Source organism: Mandrillus leucophaeus, unplaced genomic scaffold (genome assembly GCF_000951045.1).
Source record: "Mandrillus leucophaeus isolate KB7577 unplaced genomic scaffold, Mleu.le_1.0 Scaffold265, whole genome shotgun sequence".
Taxonomy (NCBI): Eukaryota; Metazoa; Chordata; class Mammalia; order Primates; family Cercopithecidae; genus Mandrillus; species Mandrillus leucophaeus.
In genome coordinates, this window is record NW_012102754.1 from 420039 (window position 1) to 435640 (window position 15602).

The 15602-nt window shown below is 40.2% G+C and overlaps 1 protein-coding gene across 5 annotated transcripts in view; it reads left to right on the forward strand.

Annotated features, from left to right (window-relative positions):
• SEC22C (SEC22 vesicle trafficking protein homolog C (S. cerevisiae)) overlaps positions 1-15602 on the forward strand; it is a 59410-nt gene that overhangs the window by 26951 nt on the left and 16857 nt on the right. For all 5 annotated transcript variants that reach the window (XM_011984272.1, XM_011984270.1, XM_011984269.1 and 2 more), the window contains one exon: positions 11388-11596. In XM_011984272.1, coding sequence (XP_011839662.1) covers positions 11415-11596 — 182 coding nt within the window. In that variant the 5' untranslated portion in view covers positions 11388-11414. The remainder of the gene's footprint in view (positions 1-11387; positions 11597-15602) is intronic.

Below are 15602 nucleotides of genomic sequence, written 5' to 3' on the forward strand. Positions count from 1 at the left end.
GATTTAGGAAATAAGGGAGGCAAATTAAAATATATTTTTATAAAACTAGTAACACGGATGCTGTGTATGTGATTACTACTTCACTCTACTTTTAGACAAATGTCATCTGTATAAATCTTTCTCTTTTTCTCTCCAAGTACAGATTTATTGTGGAAAAGTGTTGAAACTGTTGATCAGAATTATGGCAAGGGATCTGTAAACCTGCATTTCTTGTTTCAGTGAGCAAAAATAAGGTAGCCCTTAGGTCATTCATTCATTTACTTAGCAGTGTTTACTGAGTGCTTCCTAATATGTCCCAGGCAAGGTGGTAGGTTATGACATCCGCTGCCTTGTGGAAGGATCTGCTAAGATCTGGAAGACATTCCAGTGTCTCTTTGTGTGAACGTTCTGAAGCTTCCTTTGTCCTTGTGGAGTTGATTTTCTTTTCTTTTCTTTTCTTTTTTTTTTTGAGACCGGGGCTCACTTTGTTGCCTAGGCTGGAGTGCAGTGATGTAGTCACAGCTCACACAGCCTTGACCTCCTGAGCTCAAGACTCTCACCTCAGACTCCTGAGTAGCTGGAACCACAGGTGTGTGCCACCATGCCTGGCTTTTTTTTTTTTTTTTTAAATTTTTTGTAGAGATGGGGTATCATTGTGTTGCCCAGGCTGGTCTCAAATTCTTGGGCTCAAGCAGTCCTCCCACCTCGGCCTCCCAAAGTGCTGGGATGACAGGTATGAGCCATCATGCTCAGCCTGCTTTCCTAGTTTTTTTTTTTTGTTTTTTGTTTTTGTTTGTTTTTTTTTTGAGACGGAGTCTCGCTGTGTCGCCCAGGCTGGAGTGCAGTGGCTCTACCTCGGCTCGCTGCAACTTCTGCCTCCCAGGTTCACACCATTCTCCTGCCTCAGCCTCCTGAGTTGCTGGGACTACAGGCGCCTGCTACCATGCCTGGCTAATTTTTTTGTACTTTTTGTAGAGATGGGGTTTCACCGTGTTAGCCAGGATGGTCTTGATCTCCTGAACTCGTGATCTGCCCGCCTTGGCCTCCCAAAGTGCTGGGATTACAGGCGTGAGCCACTGTGCCCGGCCCTAGTTTTTTTTTTTTTTTTTTTGAGATGGAGTTTCCTTCTTGTTGCCCAGGCTGGAGTGCAATGGCACGATCTCAGCTCACTGCAACCTCTGCCTCCTGGGTTCAAGCTGTTCTCCTGCCTCAGCCTCCAGAATAGCTGGGATTATAGGCATGCACCACCATACCTGGCTAATTTTGTATTTTTAGCAGAGACGGGGTTTCTCCATGTTGGTCAGGCTGGTCTCGAACTCCCAACCTCAGCTGATCCGCCTGCCTCTGCCTCCCAAAGTGTTGGGATTACAGGTGTGAGCCACACACCCAGCCACTTTCCTGTTTTAAGTCGAATACTAGTTATCTTTGAGCAGCTTTATTTCAAAGAGTCCTGAGATTATAGTACCTTCCAGTTTGGAAATGTCATGTAGTTAAGGAGCTATTCACTATGAAGTGTGCCCTTCAATGTTCATGCATAAAACATCAAAATTATAGTTAATTAGCAGATAAGATTATTGTTCCATTGGTGGAGATATTTAAAAATGATATTTAAACAAAAAAGTATGAGCATAATTTAAGTAACCAGTACGTGAAGATCTTAAGTTAATACTTTTTTCCCAGCTTTTATTTTAAGGTAATTATAGTTGCAGGAATTTGCAAAGGTAGTACAGAGAAGTCTCATGTATGCTTCACCTAGTTTTCCCCACTGATTACATGTTATATAATTCTAGTACAATACCAACTCCAGGAAATTGATGTTGGTATAAAGTGTGTGTGTCTCTGTGTGTGTGTGTGTATGTGTGTGTGTGTAGTACTGTCACTTTATCATGTGTAGATTCCTGTAATCATCACAGCAATCAAGATACAGAATTATTCCATCCCCACAAAGATCTGCCTTTGGCTATTCATTCATAGTCACACCTGTTCCCCGCTTCTCTACCATCCCTAACCTCTGACAACTGTTTATCAGCCCTCCATTTCTCTAAGTTTGTCATTTCAAGAATGTTACATGAAAGGATGCATATAGTATATAACCTTTTGATACTGGCTTTTTACAGCCAAGCATAATGCACTTGAGATCCATTCACGTTGTTCTGTGCACCAGCACAGTAGTTTATTCCTCTTCTTTGCTGAGTAGTATTCCATGGAATGAATATACTGTGGTTTGTTTAACCATTCACTATTTGTAGGACATGTTAGTTGTTTCCAGGTTTGGTTATAAATAAAGCTGCAATGAGCAATTATACAGAGGTTTTTGTGTAGACATGAGTTTTTATTTCTCTGGGGTAAATACCAGGAGTGTGATTGGTAGATTGTACAGTAATTCCATGTTTAGTTTTAAAATAAACTGCCAAACTGTTTTTTTTTTTTTTTGAGACAAAGTCTCATTCTTTCGCCCAGGCTGGAGTACAATGGTGCAGTCTCGGCTCACTGCAACCTCTGCCTCCCAGGTTCAAGCAATTCTCCTGCCTCAGCCTCCCAAGTAGCTGGGATTACAGGTGCCTACCACCACGCCTAGCTAATTTTTGTGTTTTTGATGGAGACGGGGTGTCACCATGTTGGCCAGACTGGTCTCGAACCCTTGACCTCAGGTGATCCACCCACCTCAGCCTGCCAAAGTGCTAGGATTACAGGCGTGAGCCACTGTGCCTGGCCCAAACTTTTCTAGAGTATACCATTTTACAGTCCAGTAATGCATGAGAGATCCAGTTTCTCTCCATGCTTGCCAGTATTTGATACTGTCACTATTTATCATTTTAGCTCTTCTGATGGGTAGGTAGTATTATCTCATTGGGCTCTCAAGTTGCATTTTCATAATAGCTCAGTATCTTTTCATGCTCTAATTTACCATCCATATATCCTCTTTGGTGAAATGTCTGTATGTGTGTTTTTCCCATTTTAAAATTGGATTGTTTGTATTTTTTCACTGTTGAATTTCAAGAGTTCTTTATACAGTCTAGGTTTGAGTTGCTTATCAGATATGTGGTTTACAGATGTTTTCTCCCAATTTCTAGCTTGTCTTTTCATCCTCTTCAGATGGGCTTTCGTAGAGAAAAAGTGTACAATTTTGTTGCAGTCCAGTTTTCTGAATTATCTTTATGGATTATGCTTTTGGTGTCATATCTAAGAGCTCCTCACCAAGCCGTAGGTCCTGAAGATTTCCTCCTATGTTTTCTCCAGTTTTATAGTTTTATTTTTCATATTTAAATCTATGATAAATCTTGAGTTAATTTTTATGTAAGATGTGAGGTTTAGGTTAAGATTCTTTCTTTTTACTCCCGGCACTATTTGTAGAAAAGACTACCCCTCCTCCCTTAAATTACGTTTGCACTTTGTAAAAAAATCAGTTAGATATACTTATGTAAGTATATTTTTGGATTCTGTATTCTGTTTCATTGATCTATGTCTATTTTTCTGACAATACCACACAATCTTGGTTACTATAGCTGTATAATAAGTCTTGAAGTAGGATAGCGTGGTTTTTCCTATTTTATTCTTTTTTCAGAATTGCTTTAGCTATTTTAGTTTCTTTGCCTTTCCATATGCATTTTAGAATAATCTTATCTATAGCCACAAACTCTTTTTTCAGTAGTTACATTAAACCTGTATATCAACTTGGGGGGAGAATTGACATCTTTGCTATGTTGACTCTTCCAATCCATAAAACATGATATATCTCCCCATTTATTTAGCACTTCGACTTCAGGAATGTTTTGTAGTTTTCAGCATACAAGTTCTGTATATGTTTTGTTAGATTTACATCTAAGCATTTTATTTTAAAAATTATAGCTTTATTGAGATTATTTTTTAGAGTGATTATAAATGATATTTTAAGTTTTGGTTTCCATATGTTCATTGTTAGTACATAGAAATATAATTTTTTTGAGATGAAGTATCACTCTGTCCGAAGAACCAACTTTTTGTTTCATTGGTTTTTCTCTATTTTTAAAATTTCCCATTTCATTGATTTCTACCCTGTGATTTCCTTCCATGTTTGTGATTTAAGCTTATTTTGCTCTTCTTCTAGTTTCTTGACCTGTGAGCTTAAATTATTGTTTTGAGACTTTTCTTCTTTTTGAACGTAAGCATTTAGTGCTATGGATTTCCCTCTCAGTACTGCTTTAGCTGTGTGCCACAAATTTTGATATATTTTCATTTTCATCCAGTTCAATGTATTTTTAAAATTTCCTTGATATTTCGTTTTTAACCTATGAATTATTTAAAAGTGTTTGCTTAATTTTCAAGTGTTTGGAGGTTTTCATTACCTTTCTGTTATTAATTTACAATTTGATTACATTGTGGTCATATAACACACATTGTATGAATTCTTTTAAATTTATTGAGGTTTGTCTTATAGCCCAGGATATGGTCTGTCTTGGTAGATATTCTGTGGTTTCTTGTCTTAAACTCCTGTCCTCAGCAATCCTCCCACCTCAGCCTCCCAGAGGGTTGGCATTACAGGTATGAGCCACTGTGTCCAGCCTATTCTGTGGGGTCTTGAAAGGAATTCTTCTGTTGTTGGATGGAATGTTATAAATGATGATTATATCCTTTAGTTGATAGTGTTTTTTAGTTATTTTTAAAAATCTTTGCTGATTTCTGTTTACTTGTCTTATCAATTTTTGAGGTGGAGGTAGTTGAACTCTCCAGCTACAACTATGGATTTGTCTGTTCCTCCTTTCACTTTATTAGTTTTTGCTTCACTTACTTACATCTTTGAAGTTTGGTGCAAACACATTTAGGATTATTATGCCTTCTTGGTGGACTTATTCTTTTATCATTATGTAATATCCTTCTCTGTTCCTGGACATTTTCTTTGCTCTGAAGTCTATCTGATGATAATATAACTCTTGCTTCTTTTGATTAATGTTTACATGCTATATTTTTTCCATCCATTTACTTTCAACCTATCTATATTGTTATATTGGAAGTGAATTTCATGTAGATAGTATATAATTGGTTCATGTCTTTTACCTACTGTCAGTCTCTGTCTTCAATTGTCATATTTAGACCGTTTACATGTAATGTAATTATTGATATATATTAGGGAATAAGTCTGCCCTTTTTTGTTTTGTGTTTGTTCTGCTTGTTGTTGTTGTTGTTGTTATTTCTCCATTTTCTTTTCCTTGACTTCTTGTGAGTAATTTGAACATTTTAAAATAATTACATTTTAGGCCAGGCCTAGTGGCTTATGCCTGTAATCCCAGTACTTTGGGAAGCTGAGATGGGCAGATTGCTTGAGAACAGGAATTCAAGACCAGCCGTGGCAACATAGTAAGACCCTGTCTCTACAAAATACATCTTTAAAAAAATTAGCTGGGTATAGTGGTACATGTCTGTAGTTCCAGCTGCTTGGGAGGCTGAGGCAAAAGGATCACTTGAGCCTTGAGGCTGAGGCAGAAGGATGACTTGAGGTCGAGGCTGCAGTGAGCCATGATTGTGCCACTGTGTTCCAGACTGGGTGACGGAGTAAGACCCTGTCTCAAAAAATAGTAATTTCATTTTATAATCTGTAGTGTTTTTTAGTATATCTCTTTGTATAGCTTTTTAGTGGGGTGTGTATGTGTTTTTGTGTGTGTGTGTGTGTGTGTGTGTGTGTGTATGTGTATGACTTGTCGTGGTCGCCTGATGTCAGTGTTTTACTATTTCAAATGAAATGTAGAAACTTTACCTCCTTTTATGTCTTTGAACCCTCCCATTTATAATTGTCTTAAATATTTTCTTTACATATGTTGAGAACCACATGAGACATTGTAATTATTGCTTCATTTACCAAACATCATTTAGAAAACACATGAGAGATTAATCTGTCATATTTTTAAAAGTTTTTACCCTTTCTATTGTTCTTTCTTTCTTCCTGATGTTCCAGGATTTCTTCTTTTATCATTTCCTTTCTGTTTAGAGAACTTCTTGACAAATTCCTTTAATGTTCCTTCATCTAAGTATGCTTTAATTTTTCTTTTATTCCTTTTTTTTTTTTTTTTTGAGGCAAGGTCTTGCTATGTTGCCTAGGCTGAACTTGAACTCCTGGGGCTCAAGCAGTGTAGTTGGGACTACAGGCACATGCCACTGCACCTGGCTGCTTGAAGGATATTTTTGCTGAATATGGGATTCTGGGTTGGCAGGTCTTTTCTTTTAGTACTCGGAAAAAATGTGCTACTTCCTTTTGGCCTCCATGGTTTCTGTGAGAAATTTGCTGTCATTTGAATTGTTTTCCCCTTATAGGTAAGGTATTATTTTTCTCTTGCTGCTTTCAAGATTTTTTCTGTATCTTTAGTTTTCATAAGTTGGGCTTCTGTCTGTGTGCTGGCATGGGTTTCTTGGGTTTATCCTTTCTGGGATTTGTTCAGTTTCTTGAATCTCTGGGCTTATATCTTTTGCACAGTTTTGGGAAATATTCAGAAATTATTTCTTTGAATACTTTTTCATCCCTGTCTTCTTTCTTTTGTCCTCCAGGACTCAAGTAACAGGAATATTTGGTCATTTTTTATAGTCTCACAGGTCTCTAAGTGTCTGTGAAATATTTTTCAATCTAGTTCCCCTCATATTGTTCAGATTGAGTAATTTCTGTATTCTGTCTTCATGTTTACTCATTCATTCTTCTCCCCCTTCCATATTTCTATTGAGCCCATCCATTGCGTTTTTTACTTTAATTAATTAATTTATTTATTTTCATACAGATGGGGTCTCATTATGTTGTCCAGGCTGGTCTCAAACTCCTGGTCTCAAGTGATCCTCTTGCCTTGGCCTCTCAAAGCGTTAGGATTATAGATGTAAGCCACTGCACCTGGCCTCAGTTTTGTTTTGTTTTGTTTTGTTTGATGGAGTCTCACTCTGTAGCCCAGGCTGGAGTATAGTGGCGTGATCTTGGCTCACTGCCATCTCAGCCTCCGGATTCAAGCAATTCTCCTGCCTCAGCCTCCCAAGTATCTGAGACTACAGGTGTGTGCCGCCATGCCCAGCTAATTTTTGTATTTTTAGTAGAGATGAAGTTTTACTATGTTGACCAGGCTGTCTCGAACTCCTGACCTCAAGTGATCCATCTGTCTTGGCCTACCAAAGTGCCAGGATTACAGGCGTGAGCCACCAAGCCTGGCTGTCTCAGTTTATTTTTAATTCTAGAATCTCCATTTAGTTTTTTGTGTCTTCTGTTTCTTTACTGAGAGTTTTTATTTTTCATTTTTTAAAAGTGGCTGGGTATGGTGGCTCACCCCTATAATCTCAGCACTTTGAGAGGCTAAGGTGGGAGGATCACATGAGCCTGGGAGTTCAAGACCAGCCTGAGCAACATAGCGAGACCCTGTGTCTAAAAAAAAAAAAATGTAGTGATGTGTGCCTATATTCCCAGCTATTCGGCATGCTAAAGTGGAAGGATTGCTTGAGTCCTGGAGATTGAGGCTGCAGTGAGCCATGATTGCACTGCTGCATTCTAGCCTGGGAAGCAGTTTATAATTGCCCATTGAATCATTTTTATGGTGGCTGTTTTAAACTCTTTGTAGATAATTCTAGTATCTCTGTCATCTTGATGTTGGCATCAGTTAATGTCTCTTCTCATTGAAGGTGAGATTTTTCTGGTTCTTAGTATAGCCAGTGATTTTCTATTGAAACTTACATTTTGGATATTATGAGATATGAATCTTACTAAAATCTTCTGTTTTAGCTGGTCTTTCTTGATACCACTCCAGCAGGGGAAGCGAGGGACTGTCTTATTACTGCCCAATGGATGTAGAAGTCCAGGTTCCCTACATGGCCTCTGTTGACACCCTGGGGGAAAGGGACTGCTCATCATTGCTGGGGAGAGATAGGAATTCTGTCTGCCCAGTGACGTGGTGGGAGAGAATGGCTCATTACTGCCCTCTAACCCGCTACTTGGCCTTCTCTGATGCTACCCCGGCGGATGGAAGGTGGAGAATGGGGCATCTTGTTACTGCAGGGCAGTGGTGAAAGTCTAGGCTGTTCACTTGGCCTTCGTTGGCAGGTGTGTGGTGGCTACAGTTTTTGTTGTTGTTGTTGTTGTTGTTTTTTGTGATGTTTGGCTGGAGTAGAGCAGATTTTTATCTAAAAGTTTTTTGTTTTGTTATGCTTTACCTTTTCTAGTTTTTTTGACTGGAGAGAACAAAGTTTTTTTGACTTTTTTTTTTTTTTTTTCCGGTCTGTACCCATTGACCCATTGGCATTTCTTGCTAGCTTCTCTAACACCCAGTCTGTGATATGTGAGACAAACAAACAAACAAATAAGAAAAAATAAACTCAGCAGACTCACAGATGTGTCATTCCTCAAATCCCAAGGTCCCTAGCCAGTCTTCCTTCTTCACCTTTCAGAATTTTTATTTTTATTTTTGAAACAGGGTCTCACTCTGTCACCTAGGTTGGAGTACAATGGCACAATCTCGGCTTACTGCAGCAACCTCTCCCTCCTGGGTTCAAGTGATTCTTGTGCCTCAGCCTCCTGAGTAGCTGGGATTACAGGTGTGTGCCACCACACCTGGCTAATTTTTGTATTTTTAGTAGAGACAGGATTTTGCCTTGCTGGCCAGGCTGGTCAGAATTTTTGAATGTTTATTTTATATGTAATGTCCAGGGTATATCATGGGAGAAGCAGGGAAAAGTAATTCTACTTCATCTTTCCAGAAACAGAAGTTCATTCTGTTTTGAGCAGTGGTCATATCTCTTATTTGAGTACAGGCTGTCTCATAATAGCTCATAACCTGAATTCACAAATATCAAATCTCTGTAAAGATAAGCCCCTTCCTTTTTGTATTTTTTTTTTTCCGTCTTTTGGAATACAAAGTATATTTTTACAAAGGAAAACAATGTCAAGGATGTCGTCTTCATTCTTAGACTCTTCTGTGGCAGCCTATAAAATCTTTTAACCCTTCAGGCAGCTGCCATCCTGTACATTCACATACACTGGCAAATACGCACAAACAAGTTAGTATCACAGTGTCACCTTCATTAAACCATCACAAATATTTTTAAAAGACTTTTAAAAAATAGATGGAGGTTTCACTAGTTTGCAGTACTAGTAACTTGATAGAACTGAAAAACAGGAGGGGTATTTATTTATCTTGAATACTAATGTTTGAGGAAAAGCAAGTTTGATCACCAAAGGATAGGATGGAGAAGTAGAGAACCTGGAGGGGACATTTGGGTCCTTTAGAGAGTGGTAAAACTGGTTCTCTTGATTACCATCGCTTGAAAATGTCACCCTTTTCTTTTTTATTAGCTTAAGACAATACCTGGCATAAGGTAGATGCTCCATAAAGACAGAACTACAGAAGATGTTTTGGAATTGACATTTGGAGTCAGTGCACACTGCTTTCCTTTAGAGGAGCGTACAGTTTACTTGGCTCCCAAAAAAGTACCTTTCTTATTTTGCTTTGGGGTGTTTCTGTCCTGTCTCTAACTGTTTTGGTATCTCATTGACTGTCTCTTTTTGGCCTCAATGTCTTCATATCTTGGCTTATGGTTCTCGTTGGAGTTACTGTTAAGAGCCTAAGCCCTGGTCTCAAATTGATCTTGTAGCCTTTCCCTATGTCTGTCAGGGCTTTGTGCCCTATAACTCTTTTTAGAAAATGTTTTAAAATTAAATATTTCAACTACTTACAAAAATATAGAAGATAGAACAATTAACCTGTCTACATTTGTTCCCTGATTCCCTTTGTGGTGCTTGTGGTCTCATCATTGGCCAGGCAGGCGTCTGCTGTAGAACCCATAGTGTCTTCTGGCAGTTGACCTGGCCCTGCCATTGGTGCTGGGAACTTAGTAGCTTTTCTGTGTGTGTGTACTTTTCCAGGGGCTTTCCACATTTTTACTCCCCAATGGAAGGTGTGGAGAAATGGGTCAAATGGACTGTGTAGTATCTGTTGGCTGGTAGCCTAATTTTTCTTTTTGCCTCCTTTGTGTTTTTGTATCACTGCAGTTTCTACATGTATATTGTGGTGATAATTATTCATTCATTCATCCATTCCAGACATGGTCTTTATTCTTAGAACTTATATTTAGGTAGTGGAAATGCAAAATCAGTAAAATAGAGAACAAAAAGGTAGGTTTCCTAAGAATTTAAAAGAGGGAGAAAGTACTTCCAGCTGGACAAGTCTGAGAAGGTGGATTTGAGACAGTCTTTGATTTGGATTTGGATGTGGGGAGATCGGAGGAGTGACACTGCAGACACAAGTGAAGAATGCATAGAGGTACAGAGATCAAGAGTAGTGTGCATCCTGGGAGTCTGAGATGAAGAACTGAGATGCCAAATAAGGTTGCATCCCTAGAGTTCTTTGGAAAAGAGGTGCATTGGTATCCTGTTATCATCCTATCAAGTAAAGGGCCTGACAGTAGAGGATCCTGTCAAGTAGAGGATTTGTGAAATAGGATGTGTGGACACATCCTGTTGGAAAGACTCATCTGAGCTGTAATGGCCACCTCACTAATCCCTAATTGCAGGGTTGCCACTCACAGATATACAAGTTATGCCCTGAACAAGCACCCTGCAGAGTTACAGCTAGGGCTAATACAGCCAGACTCTGCCAGCAGAATTGGTGCAGGCCTGTTTCCACCAAGAGAGACATCCTTTTCCAATTTGCCCAAGGCACCATGAGGGTTCAGATCTGTTTCTTTCTGTTTCTTAATGGTATTCACATATCATGGCCAAATATTTATAATCTTACTGTAATATAATTTGCTAAATGATTGCCTTTAGCCATCTGTAGGGACTCAGTCATCACTTTGAAGACTGGCTCTATGTCAAACATTTGCAGAAATTCAGAAGGACATGATCTGGAGGTTTCATTTTTGCCTTCTGCTCTCCTTGTCACCAGCATTAGGTTAGATGCTCAGAATCTCTCCACCTTCTTCTATCTCCTCGCAAGTGAGGATATGGCAACTAAACTGCTTAGTGCCTATCTCCGTGGGTGACCTGAAGTGCACAGGTCACTGGACCTCAATCCTTGCCGCTTCAGTATCTGGTGCTTCTTGTCTCTTTAGGACTGTCTTGCTGTGTCTGTGTCCTGCTACCTGCCATTACTATTGTTGCTCCTGAGCCCTCTGGTCCTGCTTCCATTCTGTATTCCTTTCCCTATCATCCCAGTTGGCTTAATTCTGGAAAGGGAGAGACTCATTAGAGAAAAATAAAAAGAGAATTACAAGTGCAGAAAAGGCAGGGAGGATGATAAAGGGAGGAAAATTGGGAGTGATGTAGCAGTAGAGGCCAGGGAAATAACAATAAAAGCAACATTTGCAATTATAGTGGGAATGAGGGTGAAAATCCCTAAAGTGGGCATTTCACGGGTGGGGGTATTTCTGGCACTGTCATTTGAGCCTCAGTAACAAGGTGACCTTGCTTTCTTCAGGTGTCCTCATGACTTCTCTTGTGGACCATGTCCATGATCTTTTTTGCCTGCGTGGTACGGGTAAGGGATGGACTGCCCCTCTCAGCCTCTACTGATTTTTACCACACCCAAGATTTTTTGGAATGGAGGAGACGGCTCAAGAGTTTAGCCTTGCGACTGGCCCAATATCCAGGTCGAGGTTCTGCAGAAGGCCGTGACTTTAGTATACAGTAAGTGAGCATATTCACTTTTTCAGAATATTAGCAAAATTTGGATTATTTTTAACTACATGTAGTGGTAATCTTATGCTGATAACATTGTGTATTAAAAGTAGATCTAGCATCAGTGGTCTGAGGTCATGTGTGTCCACAACAGAATCATGAAAGAAATGGGTTTTCTTAGAGCCTCAGGGATGGTTGCTCCAGCTTTTTTTTTTTTTTCTTTTTGAGATAGAGTTTCGCTGTGTCACCTAGGCTGGAGTGCAATGGCACCATCTTGGCTCACTGCAACCTCCGCCTCCTGGGTTCAAGCAATTCTCGTGCCTCGACCTCCTGAGTAGCTGGGATTATAGGTGCATGCCACAATGCCCAGCTAATTTTTATATTTTTAGTAGAGATGGGGTTTCACCATGTTGCCCAGGCTGATCTCGAATTCCTGATCTCAGGTGATCCACCCACCTCAGCCTCTCAGAGTACTGGGTTTACAAGTGTGAGCCACCACGCCCAGCCATGGCTGCTCCAGCTCTTAACTTCTGTTAGTGGAGTGCCCATGAGCATTGGGAGACCTGGGTTCATGTCTTTAGTTTTGTAGTTTTTTTCCACTCAGATGCAGGGAAAGAGAAAAGGTAAGAGGGGAGGAGATACTGGATTATAATGTTGGGAAGGGAAAATAATGAGAGTTAGAAAGCCAAGAAAATAAGAAAAAAATTTCATTTATACTTTATACTTTTGCTTTTTAATTTTTTCACTTTTTATGTTTTAATTTTTCACTTTTTAATTTTTATTTATTTTTTTGAGACAGTTTCGCTTTTGTGGCCCAGGCTGGAGTGCAGTGGTGCACTCTCTGCTCACTGCAACCTCTGCCTCCTGGGTTCAAGTGATTCTTCTGCTTCAGCCTCCTGAGTAGCTGGGATTATAGGCGCTTACCACCAGGCCCGGCTAATTTTTGAATTTTTTAGTAGAGACGAGGTTTCACCATGTTGGCCAGGCTGCTCTTGAACTCCTGACCTCAGGTAATCTGCCCACCTTGGCCTCCCAAAGTGCTGGGATTACAGGCATGAGCCACTGCACCCTGTCATTTAAAAATTTTTATTACATGACAGGAGCAGGGGAGTGAAAAATAAGTGAGAGGAGGTCTCTCTTCTCAAGGAACTTAAAGTCTAACGAGGTAACAAGAGAAATATATAACTAACTACAATACAGTGGGGAAAATGCTCCATTGGAAGTAGGAATCAAGTGATTACAATAATCCTGGTTATAGTAACTGATATTATTGAGTGTTTTCTATATGCCAGGCACTGTTCTGTGTTTTATGTGGCTTATAATGTAGGTAATAGTGTTACACCTGTTTTGCAGAGGAGGAAACTGAGGTAAAAAAACTTAACTAAGGTTACACTGTTAGTAACTGGTCAGCCCAGGATTTGAATGCAGGCAGTTAGGCACCAAAGTCTGCTTCTTATGGGTTATAAAATTTCCTGTTCTAGGACTCAGAGCAAGAAGCAAGTCATTCTATGGAGGCATCAGGGGCAAGGCAGATTTTAGAATATGAAAATGGCTTGTTAGAGTTTATGTCTATTTTCTTTTGTATCTAGACCTTTACTTAGCAAGTCCCTTTTGCTCTCCTTATATTTTTATTTTTTATTTTATTTTTAGAGACAGGGTCTCAGCTGGGTGCAGTGGCTCACGCCTGTACTCCCAACACTTTGGGAGGCTAAGGTGGGAGGATCGCTTGAGTCCAGGAGTTCAAGACCAGCCTGGGCAACAGGATGAGACCCCATCTCTACAAAAAAATTAAAAATAACCCAGGTATGGTAGGGTGCACCTGTAGTTCCAGCTTACTTGGGAGGCTGAGGTGGGAGGATTGCTCAAGCCCAGGAGGTCAAGGCTGCAGTGAGCCATGTCCACACCTTAGCCGCCCAAGTAGCTGGAACTCTGTCCCCCAAACTGGGGGGACAGAGACCTTGTCTCTAGATAGACAGGTAGATTAGATAGATACATTGATTGATAGATAGCCTCCCAAGTAGCTGAGTCTACACACCACTACCCCCAGCTAATTTATTTTTATTTTTTAGAGACAGGGTCTTGCCATGTTGCCCAGGCTGGTTTTGAACTCCTAGGCTCAAGTGATCCTCCTGCCTTGGCCTTCCAAAGCCCTGGGATTATAGGTATAAGCCACCTTGCCTGGCCCCCTTTTGTTCTCCTTGAATAGTGAATTTTTAGTTGACCTGCTAAGCTGAGGTCCTTTTAGGGGAATTCAGTCTCAGAATTATAAAAACAAAAGGAAAAGTCCAGCCCTGACACCAGGCTAGGTGGTAATGTCAGGCTAGAAGGGCCATGTCCTGAAGGGGGTGACAAATAATAGGCACATGCAGCTGTCACCTGGTGATGTGGGCTCTGGATGTTCAGGAGCAAACACTGAGTTGCATCTGCCCACATGTGCAGCCCCTTTCTCTGGGGGCCTGAACATGCTGTCCTTGATGGTCTCTCCTTTACTATGCTGTGATTAGCTGATTTGTACTGTACTTCAAATAGGAAAGCTTTTCTCTGTTAAAAGCTATTTTTCACAGAAAAAAGAAGTCTAAGACTTCAGATTTAAATCCTGGATACTTCAGTAGTATTTTGGAAAAAGGAATAAAAAATGTTCTACTCATTTGTAATTTTGAATTAAATATTTACAATTATTTTTGCAGAGGAAACAGACTTTCTTTTCTTACAGGTGAGCAGTACCATAGCTTTTAATAGTTAAGGAGTGTGTTAGTTCCCTACGACTGCCATAACAAATTACCACAAATTGGCTTCAAACAGCAGAATTCATTCTCTCACAGGTGTCACAGGACCATGTTCCCTCTACAAACTTTAAGGAAGAATCCTTCCCTAACAGCTCTGCTACTTTCTGGCAGTCATTGGCAATCCTTGGTTTTCCTTGGCTTGTAGATGCCTTACTGCAGTCTCTGTCTCCATGGTCGCATGGTCTTCTTCCCTATGTCTCTGTGTCCAAATTTCCTTTTGTATAAGGATACTAATCATTAGATGATGGCCCACCCTAATCCAGTATGACTTCATTTTATCTTGGTTACATCTTCAAAGACTCTATTTCTTTGAGTTAAGACATCAGTAAATCTTTTTGGGGGGACACACTCAACCCACAACAGGGGTCCTCTTTCAAATAGAAACACATCCATCCTAGAGTGGCTAGACCCTGTTGAAGGATTTCTTCCATAAGGAGGAGAGTTGTCCTTTTTTTTAGATTGGAAAAGTTTTTATGTAGGGAGTTACAGTTTCAAAAAGATGGTAGGACAACATGACCTTAAAACCCTCCTACTGAAAACACCCAGAAATGAGGGTAAATACATATCAACCATTACTTTAAATATGTAGTTAATCTTGAAAGAAAGAAATCCTAAGATGCTAGAAATGAAAAGGGGGCAGAATATTAAGGTAGTAAGTGTGTGAGCGGACACTGAGGCTCCTGGCATTCAGTCACCGTAAAATTGGGGCTTGGTTTGGGCTTACATAGGATGGAGTGTCAGAACAAGAGCCTTGTGGCTGGGTGCCGTGGCTCACACCTGTAATCCCAGCACTTTGGGAGGTTGAGGCAGGCAGATTGCTTGAGCCCGGTGGTTCGAGACCAGCCTGGGAAACATGGAGAGACCCCATCTCTACAAAAACACAAAAAATTAGCCAGGTGTGATGGCATACAACTGTAGTCCCAGCTACTTGGGAGGCTGAGGCGGGAGGATGGCTTAAGCCTAGGAGATTGAGTTTGCAGTGAGCTGAGATTGTGCCATTGCACTCTAGCATGGACGACAGAGTGAGACCCTGTGTCAAAAAAAACAAAACAAAAACTCTTGCATAAAGGAAAGTTCTTGTCAGGCCACAACCTAATGAAATGGTGATAGGTGAGGGAAATAGTTTTCCCATTGATACAGGGTAACTCACCTCTACTTGGCTTTGTGTGGGAAGGAAAAATAAATTTCACCTAAGAAATTGAAATGTTGTTGTTGTGCCTTGTAAAAGA